The sequence below is a fragment of the Pseudorca crassidens genome, chromosome 1 (genome assembly GCF_039906515.1).
Source record: "Pseudorca crassidens isolate mPseCra1 chromosome 1, mPseCra1.hap1, whole genome shotgun sequence".
NCBI classification, from domain to species: Eukaryota; Metazoa; Chordata; class Mammalia; order Artiodactyla; family Delphinidae; genus Pseudorca; species Pseudorca crassidens.
In genome coordinates this window covers 177942203-177961407 of record NC_090296.1, presented here as the reverse complement: position 1 = coordinate 177961407, position 19205 = coordinate 177942203, and the positions used below count along the sequence as shown (strand labels likewise).

Genomic DNA, 19205 nt, shown 5'->3' with positions numbered 1-19205 from the left:
TAAAAAATGCATGATTTGGTTGGCTTAGGAATGACAACTTCATTTACAACAGACAAATGCCATACCTCACTCAGCAGCCTCTTCCCATTTATTTATTTAACTACCTCCATGGCCTTTGGGATTTGTACTAAGTGAAGGAAAGGAGATAACTAGTGTAATTTTCCTTTCTTAATGATGTTTAAGCAAAAATGATTAAATCTCTCTCTCTTTTTTTAAACAAACGAGAACTGGCTAAAAAAAAAATTCCCTACTAAAAATAGATGGCAAGTTTGAAAAAAAACGCCTTAAGGGCTATTTCATATTACCCATGTTTAAAATGCAAATCCATTAAACCTCCGAGCAAGACATTTGCTATTGTTTTCAGCAGCTATATTTATTCATCTCATCTTCTGCCGTGGTAACTAAACTTTGGTTGATATTTTGCCAAATGAAGATCTATCCTCCAGCGCTGCTAATTCTTTATGAGTTTGAGCTTAATATCACTGTCTCGTTTTGCTTTCCATCTTCTATTCTAATGTGCGAGGTCATTTACCAACTTTGGAAGTTACTTGTTGGCAGAGCTTAGGGAAATTATGACAGTTCGATTGTTCTATAAATACCTTATCCTGAAGCTCAGTCTCTAGAGATCAAATTCAAGGCTTGGGCCTTTCAATATACGGCATGTGACCAAAGTTTAAATGGCAAAGGTAAACTTAGAAAGGGGATCCATGAGACAAGAATATGGGAGAAATTTATCCTAAGAGAATAAAATAAGAACCCTTCACTGTCACTCGATCTGAAATGGCAAATCTACTTTGATGGTTTCTTACTTCTCCGGACGTGCTGTACTGAATGAGGGTCTGGGAAACCCAGGCTGCTTTCTGTTTGTTTTCTAGTGGAAAGAACACCTCAGAATCATAAGGTCTGGGTTTGAACCTTGGCTTTGCCAATGCTAAGTACCTACAGTCAAACCGCTTGGCTTCTTCAAGCCCCAGGGAACTCATATTCGAAGCAAGGATCGTATCAGAAAACTCTGCGTGGTTGAGTCCATGTCTCACCCTGTGCTTCTAGTTTGCAGGGCAGGGGTCTACGTGACCCAAAGGATTGCGACAGACAACCAAAGAGCTGAGACTACGTACCCCTGTCCTACTTGCACGCCACTAGTCTTTAAAGAACCCTTGAGATTGTTTGATATTGTGAGTGTCTACGAATAAAAGCTACCTCCTTGGGAATTCATTTATCCAACAAACATTTGTGGAGCTGGCGCCCATGGCACGAGGCATCACAGCGGCCTCTGAGAACATTCCTTCTCCAGGAATCTGGAGCTGTGTGTAGGACAGACTGATACGGAAGCCGTCAGGGGAACAGAATACAGCAGGTGGGAGGGTGAATTTCAGCACAGACCACAGTGGATCACAAGGCAGGAGTATTTACTTCTACCTTCCGGGAAGCCTGAGACTGTGTTCTTACAGTGGGAACACAGTGTGTAAACAGAAGCCCAAGACAGAGGAAGGGACACGGTTCGGAGTTCCCATCTCACCCTCAAGACTCAGCAGTTGTGTGTGTCCATTTTTTTTCTGCCAGAAGACACAACACAACGATGTTCACACACTCCCAGAGCGGCTGAGGGAAACCTGTAGCCCCCAGCGTCCTGAAGGTAATTCCACCCATCCGCTCGCCCTCAGGAAAGCACTTGGAAGACTAACGAGTGTAGTTCTTAGAGGGATAACTTCAAAAATTCCCCTAAGCTCTTCTGTGCTTTTATTAGCTGTGATGACAACGGATAAGGCCCAGTTGATGAAGAGAGCAAAAGTCCAGAGCTGCTTCTCAGGTAGAACATGGATTTCCTCACTAATTAGAAATGGGGTCCAGGGAAGGGGAGGGACAGGAAGGAGAGAACTTGAGAATGACTTCAGCGACTTGTCTTGGTTGGACCGCCCATCCATGCAGGTGACACACGAAGAGGGCCTGGCTTGTGGAGGGGAGAGGATTTCGGTTTCGGAATTTCCCGTGGGTCAGTTGGATGGAACTTTCCAATTACAGACATCGAATGTCCAGGTTTGGGGCCAGGCAGAAAAGTCTTATGTCAAGGTCAAGATTTGGGATCCAGTAGCCTACAGGAGGTAGAGGAAAGCCATGAGAACGTGTGACAGTGGGAGGAAACGACCCTAGGGTGTGGTGATGTCTAAGGCGTACTCCCTTGCTTTCATAAGTGTGTTGTTAATAATTTCTCTTCATTGTGTGATGAGGAACTGGGAAGGCACGCGGCTTGAGATGCCTTTCCATTCTCGCTTACACTCAGCTCTGCTCCGATCCAGCTTCTTCAATGTTCCAAGCTTTAGGCCAGATGCAGCCTCTCCTTTCAGAAATCAGTATTGGGCCTAGCCAGCTGGTGTATTTTTTTTCTTTCATTACTCAGAATTTTGTTAAAGTCGCAGCTCAATCTCCTCGTTCCCAGTAAAGCTTTTAAAAGTTACCTAACTGGAAATACTGAATATCTGCATTTCCATAAAACTCAAAGAGCCTATCATGTTTAGAGGAGAGAGTCAAGATAGAGTCAAGATAAAATGCTGGCGAGTGCGCCCCAAGAATCCAAACTGTAACATCTGTCCCACCAAACGCTGCCAAAGAGACTGAAGGTCACCGTTCATACGAGACCTTGGGATGCTATTCTGGGAGCCGGGCACCTGGCACAGTCGCCTTTGAAAGACCTGCGTCCTACTGGAGCCCTGACTTGCATGCAGTGTGTTCTCTGTTTTCCTTTTCCCATCCGTGACTGTGAGTGGCTTTCACCTGTGATGCAAACGATGAAGAATACAAGGGTGTGTCTTTAAAACCAACACAGAGAACTTCTCCTTGACCTACCTCATGGGGGCACCTCTCAGGAGGTGTGACCAGATTGTCTCAAAGATTGAAACCTCCTCAGCATTGTTTTCCTCTCCTTCCCAAAGGGTAAGAGAAGTTCACGGTTAGTCAACTGGGTTACTGGCTTCTTTCCAAGACCAAGGGTGAGGGGGCTCAACTCATGGGACTCAGGGAGCAGTGAGCACCGGTGAGAAAACAGTAAGGGTTATGAACCTCCAAACTGCCTAACGAAGAGGCAGAAGCTGGGTTTTTTGTTTTTGTTTTTTTTTAGCTCAAATCTATTAATCCAGCTCTAATCAGACTGAAATATAAAGTTGGATAGAGGAAGGTGAGCACGAAAGAGCATGTATCAACAGTATACAAACCCAGCTGATGGGAGTTCTTCTTCAAGAGCTAGTCAGTTGCCTGTGCTAAACACAAACAGCACAAGGTGTGTGTGGCAGGCCCAGAGGAAGCCTGGTAGTTTTCCTCTCGCATCGCATGTTCTCCTTCTGGGTCGCCTTTTCTGTTCGGGTCTAATACACCGTCAGCTGGTGTTGCACCAAACTCTTCTTCCTCTGGGCACCTCCCGTCCTGTCCCACCTGCTTCCCTTCCTGCCTGGCTCCTCTCTCCACTCTCGACTGCTTCTTTGGCCAACTTCGGGAAAGGCTGGCCGTGGGTTTCATTTTATGTGGCCACAAGCGACCCTGTGCGTACAGACTGCTACCTAGGATGTTTGAAGATTAGGAATAAGCCCAAATGTGAAAGATGTCTCCAGATTTGTAAGAAGTATGGGTGGAAAACAAGAACTCACTCAAGAGGAAATCTCACAATGACTCTGTAGGGCAGATGACCTTCCTTTTAAGCCTCCCAGACTGCAGAAACGTACAGGTACACCAAGGTACACACAGCACCTCTTATTAGGAGACAGTCTGCTCTACCCTAGCGTTTGGGCGGTGGTTACACTCTGTCTCTCAGGCTTATCAAGAGAAACAGCAGAGCAAGCACTCTGCTTTCCTGGGAAGGCATTTCAAGTCCACGAATGATGAAGCAGTAGGGATTCTACGAGACTATGGCTCCTGTGAGGTGGGGCCGGGCTGCCGCGTATTACAGATTAACTCTTTGTGGCAGAAATCGCTCCTCTTGCTTCAGAATAGAACTAGGCTTAAGACAGCACCCACTCCGCTCGTCCCCTTCCAGTCTGGGATGCATGAATTCTGTGTAAGTCTCATTCATGGGAGATTTTCCGGCAGGTCTTCGAGTGTTGACGGGATAGAAAAATACAGGTGCCTGGAAACATGGATGCTGGAGAACAAAGGATCCCCTCCTCTGGCCAGTGACCTCTCTATCTCCTTCTTCACCTGTCCTGGACAGTCACGTCATCCTGATGTACCCAGGACTCAGGTGAGCAAACAGATCAATTCAGCACAGACCAGAGGTGTGTGTGCACACACATCCAGAGCATCTTAAAGGGAACTGCGATAGATTCCCAGAGCAGCACGGGTGAGGCTTGCTCCTACCAGTGAGTAAGCATCAAACTTTACATACTATGCAAATGCATCATCCGGGGATCTAGTTTAGATGCAGTTCTGGGGCGGGGCTGGAGCGCATTTCTGACACGTTCCCAGATGATGGCCATGCCACTGGTTGATGGACCACACTTGGAGTAGCAAGGCTACGCTGTACTTGTGGGAGGATAACCAGCCCGTAAGGGTGATCCCAGGCATCCGGATGGACAGTGGAAGGAGGAAACAGTTAATCGCCACCACCCGTCCCTGGGGGCTGAAGATGATTCATTCTCCCAGCTTCGGTTCTCAAATCTGCCCGTCGCTGGGAGAACTTGAAAAACACTGATGCTGGGCTCCCCGCTTTGAGAGATTCTCACTCAATTTGCCTGAGGTGTGGCCTGGGCACGTGTAGTTTCGAAAGCTCCCCGGGAGGATGTGCTGTGCGGCCAGGGCTACAAATCACTGCCCCGGCTGTAGGTGCAAATGGACTTAAACGCTAAGGACTTTCCTTTTTCTTCTTCCATTCTTTATAAGTTCATCTCATTCATCTATCATTTTAGGTAAATGGCCAGGAAGAGTATTATCTAATCTGTCTGGGTCTTTCTCAGAGAATGGAAAGGAGAAAAGGAATTGCCTGTGCAGTCACCTCACATCACAGACTGTAATCCACGGACAGACTGGTAATCTGGGTTCTGAATTTCTGACTCTTTAAAATGTTTTTAGCATCATCTTGGAGAGGAGTTCTGGGGACACGAGGTGCTGAAAAGAACAACGGGGGCAGAGCTGGGAGACATGAGTTGTCCCACGTCCACCGCCAAGCGTCTGTGTGACCTTCCTAACCTCTCTGGGCTTCAGTTTCCTCGACCATAAAGTGAGGGGGTTGGACGGTGTTGTTTCTAAAAACACTTATGATCAGATCTGGTCTATTTTCCTCCACATGCCCTGTGTTCCTCTGCTGACCCAGAGAACAACAGTCAAATAAACAGAAACTGACTGAAATTCGCCATGGATTTCCTAGGTTTGTGGCTCTTACTTTTGTTTTCCTTACTAATGATGGTTTTTGTCAATGACCTCCAGGGGTTTTATGTGGCAACTCTGACTCAGGAGAGATTTAAGTAACTTGGTGATCGAGATTCTCTGCTAAATGACTCAACAGTATCTGTGAGATATTTTTAGGGGCTGTGATTATAGTTAATGCCTCCATGAGCAGAAGAAATGTAAGCTAGAACTCACCGAAATCTGGGCTAACATTCCTCTTCCTCTTTAAATGATAGCTTATAAATATTAGTAAACCATAAACCAGGTATTAGCAATGGATGAAGATGACAAGGAGAAGCTCACCTGAGATTAGCTGCGAGCTGTCTTTCCCACCTAACCTGCTCTAGCTCAGGTGGAAGAGGGAAACTATTAGCCATAAGAGATATTCACTGATTTGTCACAGAGATTTTCTCGAATAGCCACAGCTACTTAAACTTCCTTGGGTTGAGAGTGACGGACTTCGAGTTGAAAAGGCAACCAGAGTGAGAAAACAAAACTCACTGTCTAATTATTTACCTAGTATTGTATCATTAACACGATATCATTAACATGATATCATTAACATATCATTAACATTAGCTCAGCCATATATAAAAGCCCTTGGCACTGTACCCAGGACGGAGTGGTCAATAAATGTTCACTATTACTATGCTTTTTATTAATTGAACATTGATTATTTGGTTAAAATTATCTAAATTCTGAAAGCCAATGAAAAATATCAGGCACATAGACAAAAGGTTTACTCAACCAAAATTTGCTAGAAACCTACTCCTCCTGGGGTTCTAACAACTACGGGTCTGACTTTACACCTAAGATGTAGGATATAGGCAAGGACACCAATGAATTTTCTCTTTCCTAATCCACACAACTTGTTGACCGTTCATCAAATGTACCCTGGACCCCATACGCCGCTTAATGTGAAACATCTGGCAGTTTCCTGGCATGTATTTAAATATCAACATATGCTCTTCTGAAGAAATGACGATACCGTCTATGTATGGGCAAGTGCATAACACGTGGAATTGGACAGCCTGAAACATACCCCATGGACCTTCCAGGGATGGAGGTGAGTTTCCAGGGAACCTGTTCTCTTTGCTCTTACATGGTCCTTCCTGTCCCTGATGGAGGACAGTAACGTAGAAATATCGGTGGCCTAGAGAGCATAGAACTCCTGGTCTCAGAACACCACGTGTCCAGGGTCACAGGCTCCCATGACCAAGACAGCAGCAGAGGTGACAAAAGTCTAAGCCTGTACAGTCATCCACTTAGCCACACTCTTACCAACACAGAAATCACAGCGTGATGACTGGACAGAATTAACCACATCAACTGCCCTAATATCTTCAACGATCCTTCAGCCTTTGATCCTAACTTGCCTCTTGACAAAGGATGAGCACAGAGCAGATGACTGGATGGGGACGGAGAGGGAAGGACATCTGAGCCCCCCGGACCCATGGCAAAGCACCCGCTGACCTAGTCTCCCTGCCCTCAACTTGCCGTGGCCAAGAAGACAGCAGTGATTGTTCGGTGAGGCTGCTCAGGGAGGATGTACAACCCCATCCGCGGCGTTTGCTGCATATTTAAGCGCCCTTGTGTGTGTGTGGGGGAGTCTGGTCCCTCGTTTTCAGAAGCAGAGGATTCAGATGCCTGGACGGTTTTGCAGACTTCACCCTCCACCCCAGACCCTGGCTCCTCATGCATAAAGTAAGAGGGTAAGTCTGATTACTCCATAAAGGCCCCCAGGTCTCCTCGGGGCCGCAGGGTGGGGGGAGGGAGGCTGGGCTGGAACCCCTCCGAGTTGCTTCCCACGGCTACAGCCTGCTGCCTCATGCTTTGGGCGGCACGTAATAGGGTTTATGCTTAATCTTCGGAGATGAGCCCAGGCCCCCACCTTCTCTCCCCGCTTGGACGTGGAGCCCGGAGATGGGGGAGGGCGGAGAGGCCAGCTGGATGGAGACAGGACATTAGAATGCAGATTACGGATTGGGACCAAGAGCCTGGGGATGCAGATAAAGAAGAGAACCCTAATAACCTGAATGTTAATGAGCTGATGTTGGTAAAGCTACACTCCTCTGAAGAAAAGTGTTGCATTTATAATCATTTTGCAAAGTGGTTGCTCTTACCATAACGACTGCCTCTGATCTGCGGCTCCCTCTTAGAGGGCCTGGTGCCAGTCACCTGGTACCCGGGTTACCAGCAAACCCTGCCTCGCCTGCCCACTGTTTCAGGGGACCTTGGAGCCCCAACTCGCGGCAACAGGACCGACTTGCAGATGGGGCGCCCGGCCGGCTGCTGGGGAGGGAAAGCCCGGGCCCAGGCACTCTGGCCCTTATGTGAGATCGCCGTGCGGCACGGCTAGCAGGACAGCTGAGGCTTCAGATCTGTTTCCAGGACGGTGGCACGGGGAGCCACGGTGGTCATCCGGAGCTTATCAGTGAAGCCATGGACGGGAACACACTTCCTGCTGGAGGTCCCCTGAAACGGGGCTTAGGACCTGTACGCCTCTGCCCCGACCAGTGGGGGGCAAAGTCTACAGGTGCCAGAGATGTTGGTCTGAATCTGACTGTCAGCTCCCGGTTACCAGCTGTACAACCCTGGACAAGTCACTCCCTTTCTCTGAGTTTCAGCTTCCTCACCAGCAAAGGGGCTGGATGACACACGCCTCGTGGAGCGGCGGTGACAATGCAAAGTATACATCCCGAGAGTCTCCCTCGGGGGCCTGAGACCTGGGCCGCTGACAAAGAGTCGTCACCTTGTGCTGATTTTCCCTGTTACGCTGTGTTGGCCCCTTGAGTCGCGCACCCTGCTCCCTCCGAGGCGCGGAGCATCAGGCCAAAATCCCCTGTCAGGAGGCCGAGCTTTTGGGGAGGCTGACCGACTGTGACCTCTCATTCTAGTTTTGTCACTGCTGTGCCAGGGGAGGGCAGAGAAGTTAATTTAATCCTCTGGAGCCTCTGTGTCCTCCGTATAACAAGGTGAATGCTATCGATACATCACCCAAAATGCTTTTAGGAGGGAAAACAAATAAACAACAGAAAGCCATCTACAAACACAGGCTCACTTATCCATGTGGACGGGCGACAGTGGCCAAACAGATAAAGGAAATCCACCGGCAATCCTGGAGCCTCGTTAGGCTGAACAACCTTGTGAAACCGAGGCCGGAAGCAAGGAATCAGACCGACTTGATGGCATTCACTGCCTCCCCTTTCCTTTCTCTGTTCCCTGGCGGAAGAATCATGACTGCTGAGCTCCCTGCTGGTTCTCAACCAGAGGGCAGAGGGAAGCAGACGTGCCGAGAATCTCAAAGGGCAGCGTCACACCTTGGACGGTCCAGATGTGTCTGTACCAAGTCCTCTACAGTCACTAAGCCGCACCTGAAGCGAGTCAAGTCAGAGACCTCTATCTACCTCCCGCCTATCTATTTACTTACCTATCCATCTAGATAGGTTTTCTTCAATTCAATAGGCCACCAATGTAGCCAATGCACAGAAGGCCAAGAACGCTTTCTCCAAACTGGAAAGGACTCTAAGAATCATTCCAGTCCAACCACTTCCTTTCTTTGAAGGAAGAAAGGACGGACTCTTGAGTGTTCTCAAGTGCTGGGGGAGGAAGGGGTGGCAGCGCGAATATGCGTTCTGAGTACTGATGGGAGGTATCGCCGGCCAGGAACGATAAAGAGGACAACAGAGAACAGCGGTCACGGTGCCCCTTTCTGCAGCCTCCCACAGGTGCTGACTCTTCACCCTTTCATCTCGGTGACTTGTGGGTAGTGAGAGCAGGAATGATATGGTCCTGAAAGACTGCTTTACTATCAGAACAACTTTAATAGCTTATGTCTGAATCCTAATGATGCTTCCCGAGCACCTGTGTACTGTGACGGTCCACGGCTACAACAAGCAGAGGACACATGAAGCTTCTGGCCCTGCCCCCCTCCCTCCCAGTGGCTGGTCTGCTTCCCTTGCGCCCAACCAGACCGGATCCGGCCCAGCAGTGGAGCTCCAAGGCTCCCTCTTATGCCGGCCTCCCTGGCTCCAGCTCAGCCACTCTCTATTTCTTGGTGGCTGGGGAAGGACCTTGGGGCTCCTGGCCGAACTCTCTGCACACCTCCCCGCGTCATACACTTTTTGGTGGCCCAGAGTTGGAGGCTCTGAACTGGCCAGCCCACTTCCACTGGACAGTCTCCTGAGCTGGGCTCAGCTCACACGTGACAGAGTCAACCTCTGTCTGCACGCTAGTCATATTTTGGGTGATGCATTCTCACGGAGACTGCATACTCTAAAGACAGAATTTGGACCCTTTTCCAACTTTATTTTTAAAAAATTCCCCCTTTCATCTGACTGACATAATCCTTTCCTCTGCGATTCCATCCAGACCTTTAGTCAAATTCATGGCTTTTCCCCACATTCTTCTCTTGAATGAAACCTTATCAACCTGGTGGGAAATGAGATCTGTGTAAGTGAACCAAATACTCCCAACTGAATCTTGACATATCACAGAGGGATGGTAAACTCTGAACTCTAACTATGACTTAATTTTGCCGTTGTGCCATCCATCCCCTCGTGCCTTCACTTGTGACTGTGAGAGACCAACATTCCTTAAGCCATGACACAGGTGACAAGGCACATCTGGCCAGGCGCCCGTGCTAGGTCACACGCGGGCTGGCTCTGATAAGCCCTCAGAACCGTCCTATTAATTAGGTTGGTATTTGAGACTATGTTGCTTGCAAAACAAAACTGGAAGCCCTTCCACTGAGTTCTGTTACCAGAAAGGGGTGCAGCTGCTCCTAGTTTAACCCTGGGCTGCCCTCCTCAGCCATTTTCAACTCACCACCACTAGGGACCCCGCATGAGTCTTCTCCCTTAGGCTTCCTTGTCTTGAGAGGGCCATATTTTAAAAGTAACTGGGTTTTCATTTTATACCTCAAACTGGTTTTTCATTGTATACCTTTTATATCAAAGCCATACATCAGTAAGTGCCAATCAAAGTTACTGAACTGTCTGCCAGTCCAAAGCAGAGGTGCCCACTATTCGGGTGGCATCGTAAAACTTCACGGTGGGTGAAATGGACAGTTTCCAACTGCCTTTTTAAAAAAAAAAATTTTATTGGAGTAAAGTTGATTTACAGTGTTGTGTTAGTTTCTGCGGTACAGCAAAGTGAATCAGTTATACATATACATATATCCACTCTTTGTAAAATTCTTTTCCCATACAGGTCATCCCAGAGTACTGGTTAGAGTTTCCTGTGCTCTACAGTAGGTCCTTATTAGTGATCTATTTTATATATGCCAACGGCCTCTTATGAAGTACTAAAATACACTTTTTCAGATGCCCTGGGATTGGCCAGCAGACTGGGAAGCACCAGGCCACGGATTTCTTCCTCCCTCCAACTTTCTCGGGTCTAAACCAACGAGCTGACCAGCAATCCTGCCACACCTGGCTGAGACCTATTTGGGGCCGGTTCTACACCCTAAGCCCTTCTTCACACTGGCCTGGCTCCGCAGGTGGGTAGGGGCTTCTGCGCCCACCCCTCCCAGGAGCTCCTCCACGGCCGCACGGTGGCGCTCTCCACCACAGGCCTTTAAAAAGTCATCTGAACAGCAAAGTAAGTTTATGTTTGTTTAGCTTGTATTTCTGCAGGACTGAGTATTAGGGTAAAAGAACACAGGCACAGCAGGGAAATAGCTGCTTCGGGGCAGTCCTATGAGGCCAAATATTTCAGCCGTGGCCAAGTTCTGCAAAGGTAAATCTGAAGAATGTACACCCAAATCAAGGTGTCCTGATTTCTCCCCCAGCAAATACACTTTATCTGTTGGGCTGCTACCCAAGAAGACTTCATGCCTACAGAAACTGTCAAGTGGAAACAACGTCTTACAAGCCCATTTTTTTCAGGGGCTCAGAAAGCTTTACATACATTATCTCATTCAGCACCTACTCGTCTCTTAAGGTGGAAAGGCAGGGATTACCACCATTAAATGACAGTTGTCAGGTGTCCTCACACATGCGCCATGAATCAGCCATGATCCTGAATCGAAGCAAAAACCAACCAACCTGCCAACGTGAAGAATATATAGTTCATGAAGTCAAAGGTCAGAAAGGTGACTACACTGCAATGAAGAGTATGTGTGCAGGCCAAAGACAAAATGAGATTTTCTGCTATGTCTTCCTGTATTTATTTGACTGAATTGATATCCACATGTGGACGTGTGTGAATGTTTACCTATCCTGTAGGTATACAGAGATATACGTAATATATAGATCTCTATACGTGAAACAAATGATCATTATATACACATGGAATCACAAATCTACATGTATCTTACATTTTGGAGTGTTCGGGCAAAATGATCATTTTTGGAATAAAACTTGACTCCTCTACAAGTATTTTATTCAACTAACTCACTCAGGCATTAAATAACCAAGAGTTATTTATTAAACATCAAACATCCATAAGCACACTGGCTGGCTTTGTTTTTTGAAGATTTAGTTATAAACATCACGGTAGCTACTGTAGTCCCCAGTACGTAGGATGGTGCCTGGCAAAGCACCAAAATGCAGTAAATATTTGCCTAATGAAAGTATGAATATCTGTATGTCCTACACGGCACGTGAGTTTGAGGACTCAAATCTGTTCGGAATGATGTTTTGACTTTTATTTTTCCTAACGATCTTTAAAAATTTTTTAATGATTTAAAAAAAAAAATTTCGTTTGATTAAAAAAAATTGAAGTATAGTTGATTTACAATGTTAAGGGAGGGAAGGACTGGGAGTTTGGGATTAGCAGAGGTAAACTATTATATACAGGATGGATAAACAACAAGGTCCTACTGTATAGCACAGGGAACTACATTCAATATCCTATGATAAACCATAATGGAAAAGAATATAAAAAGAAGAATGCCGGGCTTCCCTGGTGGCGCAGTGGTTGAGAGTCCGCCTGCCGATGCAGGGGACGTGGGTTCGTGCCCCGGTGTGGGAGGATCCCACATGCCGCAGAGCGGCTGGGCTCGTGAGCCATGGCCGCTGAGCCTGCGCGTCCAGAGCCTGTGCTCTGCGACGGGAAAGGCCACAACAGTGAGAGGCCCGCGTACCGCAAAAAAAAAAAAAATGAAGAATGTCTATATGGGTATAACTGAGTCACTCTGCTGTACAGTAGAGATGGGCACAACACTGTAAATCAACTAACAATTTTAAATAAAAGGAGCCTGAGGAAAAACACTTCTTTTTGATTCAAATGGGATGGTTCGGGGGAAATTTCCATGACATGAAGAGATGGGGTTTGAGAGATTTTTATGACAGAAATAATAATGATGATGATAATGATAAAATAATCATCATGGCTCTGAGAACAAAGGCATTAAATACATATTAATAATCAGAAGAGGTGGTTCAGAGTAAGTGAGTACCTCAAAAAGCATTACAATGGGCAAACTGAATTTGGTCCCAGTGAGAGCCTTTGCTGTTCTGCTGAAAGAAATTAAGCCCTAGCATTCCTCTCTTAGAGGACACAGGGGAACCATTCCATGGAGAGTTGTGTTAAAGGCTGCCGGGGAGGACTGCCGACCCACACAGGGCCAGCCAGGAAGGGGGTCATTCACGTCATGTGGGTGAACACACGTGGCCCAAGAGGCCATTTTATTTACAGCTTCTTCCTGCTGGATCAGGCCCATTTGTCTTTATCTCTCAAGTCTATGTGTCGTTCCCATCTGCCACTGCTAACACGGAGCGCTCTAAACAAATGTGCTCTTAGGGCTGTAACTCCTTAATATAAAGTGCATTTAATAAAACTGGTAGTGACTCTAAAAAGAAAGGAGGAAGGCAGACTCGGAGAAAATGGCTGGAAGAAATTTGCAGTTAATATTTTACAAGACATTTGGATTCTGATTCCTCCTTGCTGTTAAAATTTAAGAGCTTTTTCAAACCTGTATTCCTCTCTCTTACTACATCCTTAATTAAATTAATTTATACGGTGAATGCGCTAACGATACTGCTGGAGATTTTCAATCAAAAAGCCTTATTGCTAGAGACAATGTGTGTGAAGACCTTGAAAAAAAGAATGGCATAAGGCCTAGTGCTGTCACTGGCACAGGGCTATTTGGCCCTGACATCTGATTACTGAGGAGATCGTGGTAGTTTTCCCGTGCCTCTGCTGAGGTCGTTATTTTATTTTTTAATTAAGCTAAATTAGGTCAGTGAGAACAAAATGAATCTTGCAAGTTGCCTTCACAAGGGTTTTCTCTCTCGGAAACACAGTGGCAGACGATGATGTTTCTACTGAATAATTCTACCAGTGAGGTTGTGCCTGCCTGAAACCCTAAACAAAGGAAGCTATCTCTTAGCCTGATTGGCTACGTCGTCAAAGGACGGGCAATCAAGATTTGTCCAAGAACGCAAATGGCTCAGCTGTGGAGCAAGTCTACCCAGTTGGTAGCAAGGCCAATGGTTCATCAGGCTCTGCTTTCTGTGCAGACACGGTCACAGACTCACTAGGGATCTCAAGGGCGCGTGTGTGACCGTATAGCTTTGCCGCCTGGCACACAGCAGGCACCGATTATCATGAGTGATTTGTTAACCTAATGAAATGTCAGTAATAAATTAGGCACCGTGCCTAAGATTTGATCTGTTGCATATGTGTCAAACCACTATCTGTAGAGCAGAGCATGATCAAACCAGGGGAAGGACCTCGCTACCCTCCAAAGCTCATTTCTTGCTCCCTGCGTTGAGCTCCTGAATTTTCTCCCTTAATTTCTAATAGTGTATTTCTAGGATCTATGTTGAGCACTTCAGAGGATGTAAGACCCAGCGTCTTTCTCAGTCACGTGGTAAGAGACAGGCTTGAGAAATGTGTCCTTAATGCCTTTGCACTGCTAAGTAAGGCCCAGATGCTTTGCCCTATACCTCACCACAGAAAGGGTCTCTATAATCCATACATGACATGGGAGGAAGGGTGCCTTTATACAAAAATCTGAGAGCAGAAACATCCAACTGCATAAATGAACATCCCATCAGGTGTTCTTCCTCTCCCATACTAACCAAGTTCTTTGTTTCTCTCAAGAACGATAGTCTCTCAACCTTCACCAAGTTTGGTTGCGGGATGAAAAGTTCCATTATGACAAAACATATCAACTGCGAAAGAAAATTAAATAGGGAAAAAAACCTCCAACCAAACACCCAGCACTATTTGATCTTGTTTTAAACAGAAAGTTGTGGACACTTTAGAAAGAAAGGCAGCAAGTGCATTTTTAATGGATTTTATCCACAGGAGAAATGATTACAACCAGAAAAGCTTTAAAGTGTCAGCTGGTGATGCATTTTTCTTTATCCCTTTTATTTTTATTCAGAAAGAAATTGAAGGCATATGGCAAAGTGCATCATTAATTTCTTATTAATTTCATAATATGAAGGCAACCAGTTAAAATAGTAGTGTTACAACTTTAAATTACTGAACTCACTTGGTATTTAATGAGAGATTTAGCACAGCAGGGATTCTGTTAAATTAAGTTGTTCCTTCACATCACAGTGGGAAAACAGGTGTATATTGGTTTAGAATTACGGAAATGTTGACTAATTCCAAGACTTGTAATCAAACAGAAAGGCACCCTGTAATATTTTTTTCCCCAAGAATATGCATTAATCTTTTATCTGGTCCCTTTTCTTCCTGCCCACCAAAGCTCCCAGCTGATAGGAAACCACTTTCATGTTCTTCCTGGAGCTGTTAAGGGTGATGCTGATCAGATAAAGCAATACGTAAATGCAAGATGTGGAACTCTGTTCCCATGCGCCTAATTTGAAATGGCAGATGTAGCAATACTGTGCGCACTGCGAAGGCTAGGAGCTTACAAATCAGACCTGACTTCTCAAAATTTTCATTTAACCCACCTCAAGTAATTGGGCATAGGAAATTGAACTGGATAAAAAGAAAGCCGAAAACAATCCACAAACCATCTTTTCCAACCCCAGGTTTCTTGTCCTTAATAATGGGTTTCCAAAATCACCAGCCCTGACTTCTGCATGCAGAATTTTTAAGGCGAAAAAGAGACATGGGCAACATTTTTTTTTTTTTTTTAATACAGAAGATGCTATTTGTTTGCCGAGAAAAGGGTCAGAGTAAGATGTCCCAAACGGGAGCAAACTCATCAGTCATTTGTAGGTTTTTCAACACGGCCCATTCATCAGATTACTTCTGGGTTTCTAGCGAGCATCTTCACGTATGAAAATTGCATGTTAAGAGCTATGTCCCTCTCCTAGTGGAGGTGATGAACTCAAATTAACCAAGCTCTGCATTAATTTAAAAATAGGATGTGATGTGCCTCTATACACCCTAAATACTAAGTAACAATTTATCATCAAGTAATATTTGTAAACATACCTAGAAGGGATTTTGTGCACTAATTACTGTAAAGTATTTCTTTCTAAAAGAAGGAATACCAAGTGGGTTTTGGGGTGGATTTGGAGCCTGGGAAATAAAAAAAAATTTTTTCTACCATTGCCAGTAAATATTTAACTTGGTTGCTTCGTTCAATAATGTAACCTAACGCTGCAACCTCCTAGAATTTACGTTGGAAAAGTTCCATTTATACAGAGAATGAAGCTGAAATGATACTTAAAAAATCATTAGGCAAAGCACTTAGACCAGTAAGATCTCCGTTACTAAAAATCACCTTAGAAGTTTCAGGGAGAAGTAGTTAAATTGAATTGGGAGGGAGAATTCTGGAATCACACTTGCTTTTCTGAACCACTGTCTCTCTGATTTGCTCGCACAAAAAGGGGAAAACCAAAGTGGTGTGATTTGAGACCAAGGTTCATAACTTATTACTTTTTGGTTATTACGAAGCTAATGTTTTGAAAACCTTCTACTGACTGCCTTGTCACTAAAACATTATACAATTTTCAATTGCGCTAAGGTGGTGAATTAAACAAATGCTATCTTTTCTGGGGGTGACAGGGTATCAAATGACTTGTGTACATAGGTTAGCACGACAGATGAATGATAAAAAGTTAGAATTATACGCTGAAAACATTAGGGACATCAAGTTATCTTTCTTTTACTATTATCAAACCAGGTTTCAATAAAATCATTAACATAGCACTGATTACCAGAGGTTCTTCACTATCACCTACACAAATCATTACGCTATTAAACTAACTCATCCCTGACATTTGAGTCAACAGGGAAGATATCCCGACAGCACAGAGAAATTTATACCAGCATACACTAGATAAAACTGTCCCAGCCCCCCAGAAATCATGTATTCTGATGAAGTAGCTATAGCCCACATCAGTTCACTTCTAGTGAATGGTACCAAGCATCCAAAAGTACTGGGAAGGAAATGGAAAAAAATTGTAAGCTTTGTATTTTCTATTCTCTATCGACATGAAGCCGCAAATCGGGCATTAAAACATTGACTTTGTTAACCACCATTGACTGTTTAGAAACCATTAGGAGGTTGAATATTACGGCTGTGCAGGGTACATTTTTGTCCTTTCAAAAGAAAAATCTAAGGACTAAATTTGAAAAGAGGCTCCTGGTGAGTAAAAGCTTTTCCTTTTCCATTTGCTCCTCTCGTGCGTGTGTGTGTGTGGAGTTTCCCCCCGTTTTGAAATTGCAGCCCACCCAGTCCTCTTTTCAGCCACTGCGAGCCAGTGGGGTCACTCTGATTTTCTAACCAGGGGACATACGCTCTGAGAGGTCTTTCTGTCAGCGGTAATGCCAGCGTTTCTTGAGGGGCTGGCCAGCTGCTCTGGCTGCTGCAGGGGGGACGTGAGGTGGGGTCAGCACACCCTCCTCAAAAGCCCAAAGTCATTTTTGGCACTAAAAGCCCATCACTAGAACCTTCAGTTGAAAGGACCATTTTCAAGCAATAAAGTGATTTTGGTACAAAAGTAAACCGACTCACCCCAGGTAAAGTTTTAATATTGTGCAGTGCATTCTGGGCCTCAAGTGCAGCTTTTCTTGTATAAAATGTTACGAAACAACAACCTACAGAGAGAAATGAAAAGGTTTTAGAAATTTCTGTGAATGCTTTGCTTCGATATAATGGAGACTGGGGCGAACGAGTCATCTACTTAAAAGGATGCACAATTTAAAAATAAAGTGCACGGGAACAGTAATAACAGCTCAAGCGTTTACACAGCGCCTTTCATCCTAAATCATATTTATTAGCTTCTCCCCACTTTGGGGAGTCAATTCCGAACTGTGCACCAGCTACGGGGAATCCAGCTGCTCAGGAACGAGGGCGGGAGGTGGCGGGTGGGTTGATAGTGGGACTGGCAGTGCACCCACGGCACCCAGCGAAGTGCTTAATCACAAGCACAAGGGCAAAAACTTACATCGACTATCATTTTCTTAAAGAATATCTCTAGAACGTCACCCTTTGAAAACACTTTCTCAACTCCGAGGTTTAGACAGCTGGATGATAAGCTCCCCAGGAGCTGGGATTGTGCTTTATTCTTTTTAACTTCCACCACAGTACATAATGCAAAATTCCATACATGAAACACGCAGTGTTTGTTCGCTGAAATGAAAGACTCTATTTTAACCAGTTGAGAAAGTACGCTATGATGCAGTGGGCATATGCTGAAACACGTTTGCAGACTCTGTCCCGTATACTAAATACGGCTGTGGTATGTCAACTGGTAACCTCTTGACTCCTCGTTTCTCAGAGCTGATGGGAGTCCAGGCTGAAGGCCCCTCCAAGAGAGACCGGCATGTACCCTCTTCCCACCCAACTCCCTCCACCAAAGAAAATGGTCTTGAAAACTGTTTACATTCCTTCTGCATTCTAAAGGATGGCTGACCCCTTCTTCAACCTGTACCTAAATACACTGGTTAACATACGTGGTTAGAGCAGAGGAAGATACCGGTTAATTATCTATTAATTAGCGTATAGTTTCTTAGCACAATCAGGCTTAGAAAAAAGGGGAAAAAACTTTGGAAATTAAAAAAAAATAAAAAAAGATGCTGCCTCTGACCTGGGCTGCCTTGGATGAGTTGGGTTGAAAAAAAAAAGCAGAGAGAGGCAGTCACCCAGATTGTACATATTTCACCCTGGTCCTTATCCTAATGCTTGGAGAGGTGGAGAGAGCCTTGAGAGGTCCTCAAACGCCAAGTACAGCAAGTGGCGTGAGAGAAATTCACAGCACTAAGGCGTCAACATTGGCTCTATTCAGGGGAATGACGTAAGTGAGGCCAAGAACAGAAGAAACGTGGCACAGCTGGAGAGCAGGAAGTTGGCACCACAAACCGTCAAAGGTTCAAAATCATACACGGGCATCTACTTTTGAAAACGAAACTCATTCAAAGGAAGAAAATAAAGTACAATACCATCCATACAACATTCCAAAATGCATACGCTTCCTCCTTATCTGGAAAAAGGAAACTTGGACCCTTGTTGTCAAATACTCGGTTTCACTGGAGTCTACTGAGATTAAATATGTAAGACCTCCACGTCCTGGACAAAGGAGAGTATGATCATAGCTCCTCGGCATTTAAAAAACTCCATGCCTCCAAGGATCAGAAACTCTTCAAGTCTATCATTTGCATGATGGAGGGATACGAAAATTATGAAGTGTCTTTAAGGAATCACAGATAGACAGAGTGTTCCTTTTTATGTGAGCTTCCCACTTCAGCTATTTGAGTTCTTTGACCAGAGTTCATTTGGCCATACTGCCAGGTGGTAGATTTTTTTCCTGAACTGATCAAACTAATGTGTGATTTCCAGCTTCAATGGCATAACCTAGGCCCAGAAAAGCTATAGGAATTGCTTCAAATCAAGGAATGATTTTAAACAGCAGAGTCAAGTCCCAGCTTCCAGTATCCATCGTAATCACTTTAAGGGG

The 19205-nt window shown here is 45.2% G+C and overlaps 1 protein-coding gene across 11 annotated transcripts in view; it reads right to left on the bottom strand.

The window, feature by feature from the left end:
- Positions 1 to 19205, bottom strand: part of CELF2 (CUGBP Elav-like family member 2) — an 830631-nt gene that overhangs the window by 98800 nt on the left and 712626 nt on the right. For all 11 annotated transcript variants that reach the window (XM_067701074.1, XM_067701034.1, XM_067701064.1 and 8 more), the window contains one exon: positions 17264 to 17346. In XM_067701074.1, coding sequence (XP_067557175.1) covers positions 17264 to 17346 — 83 coding nt within the window. The remainder of the gene's footprint in view (positions 1 to 17263; positions 17347 to 19205) is intronic.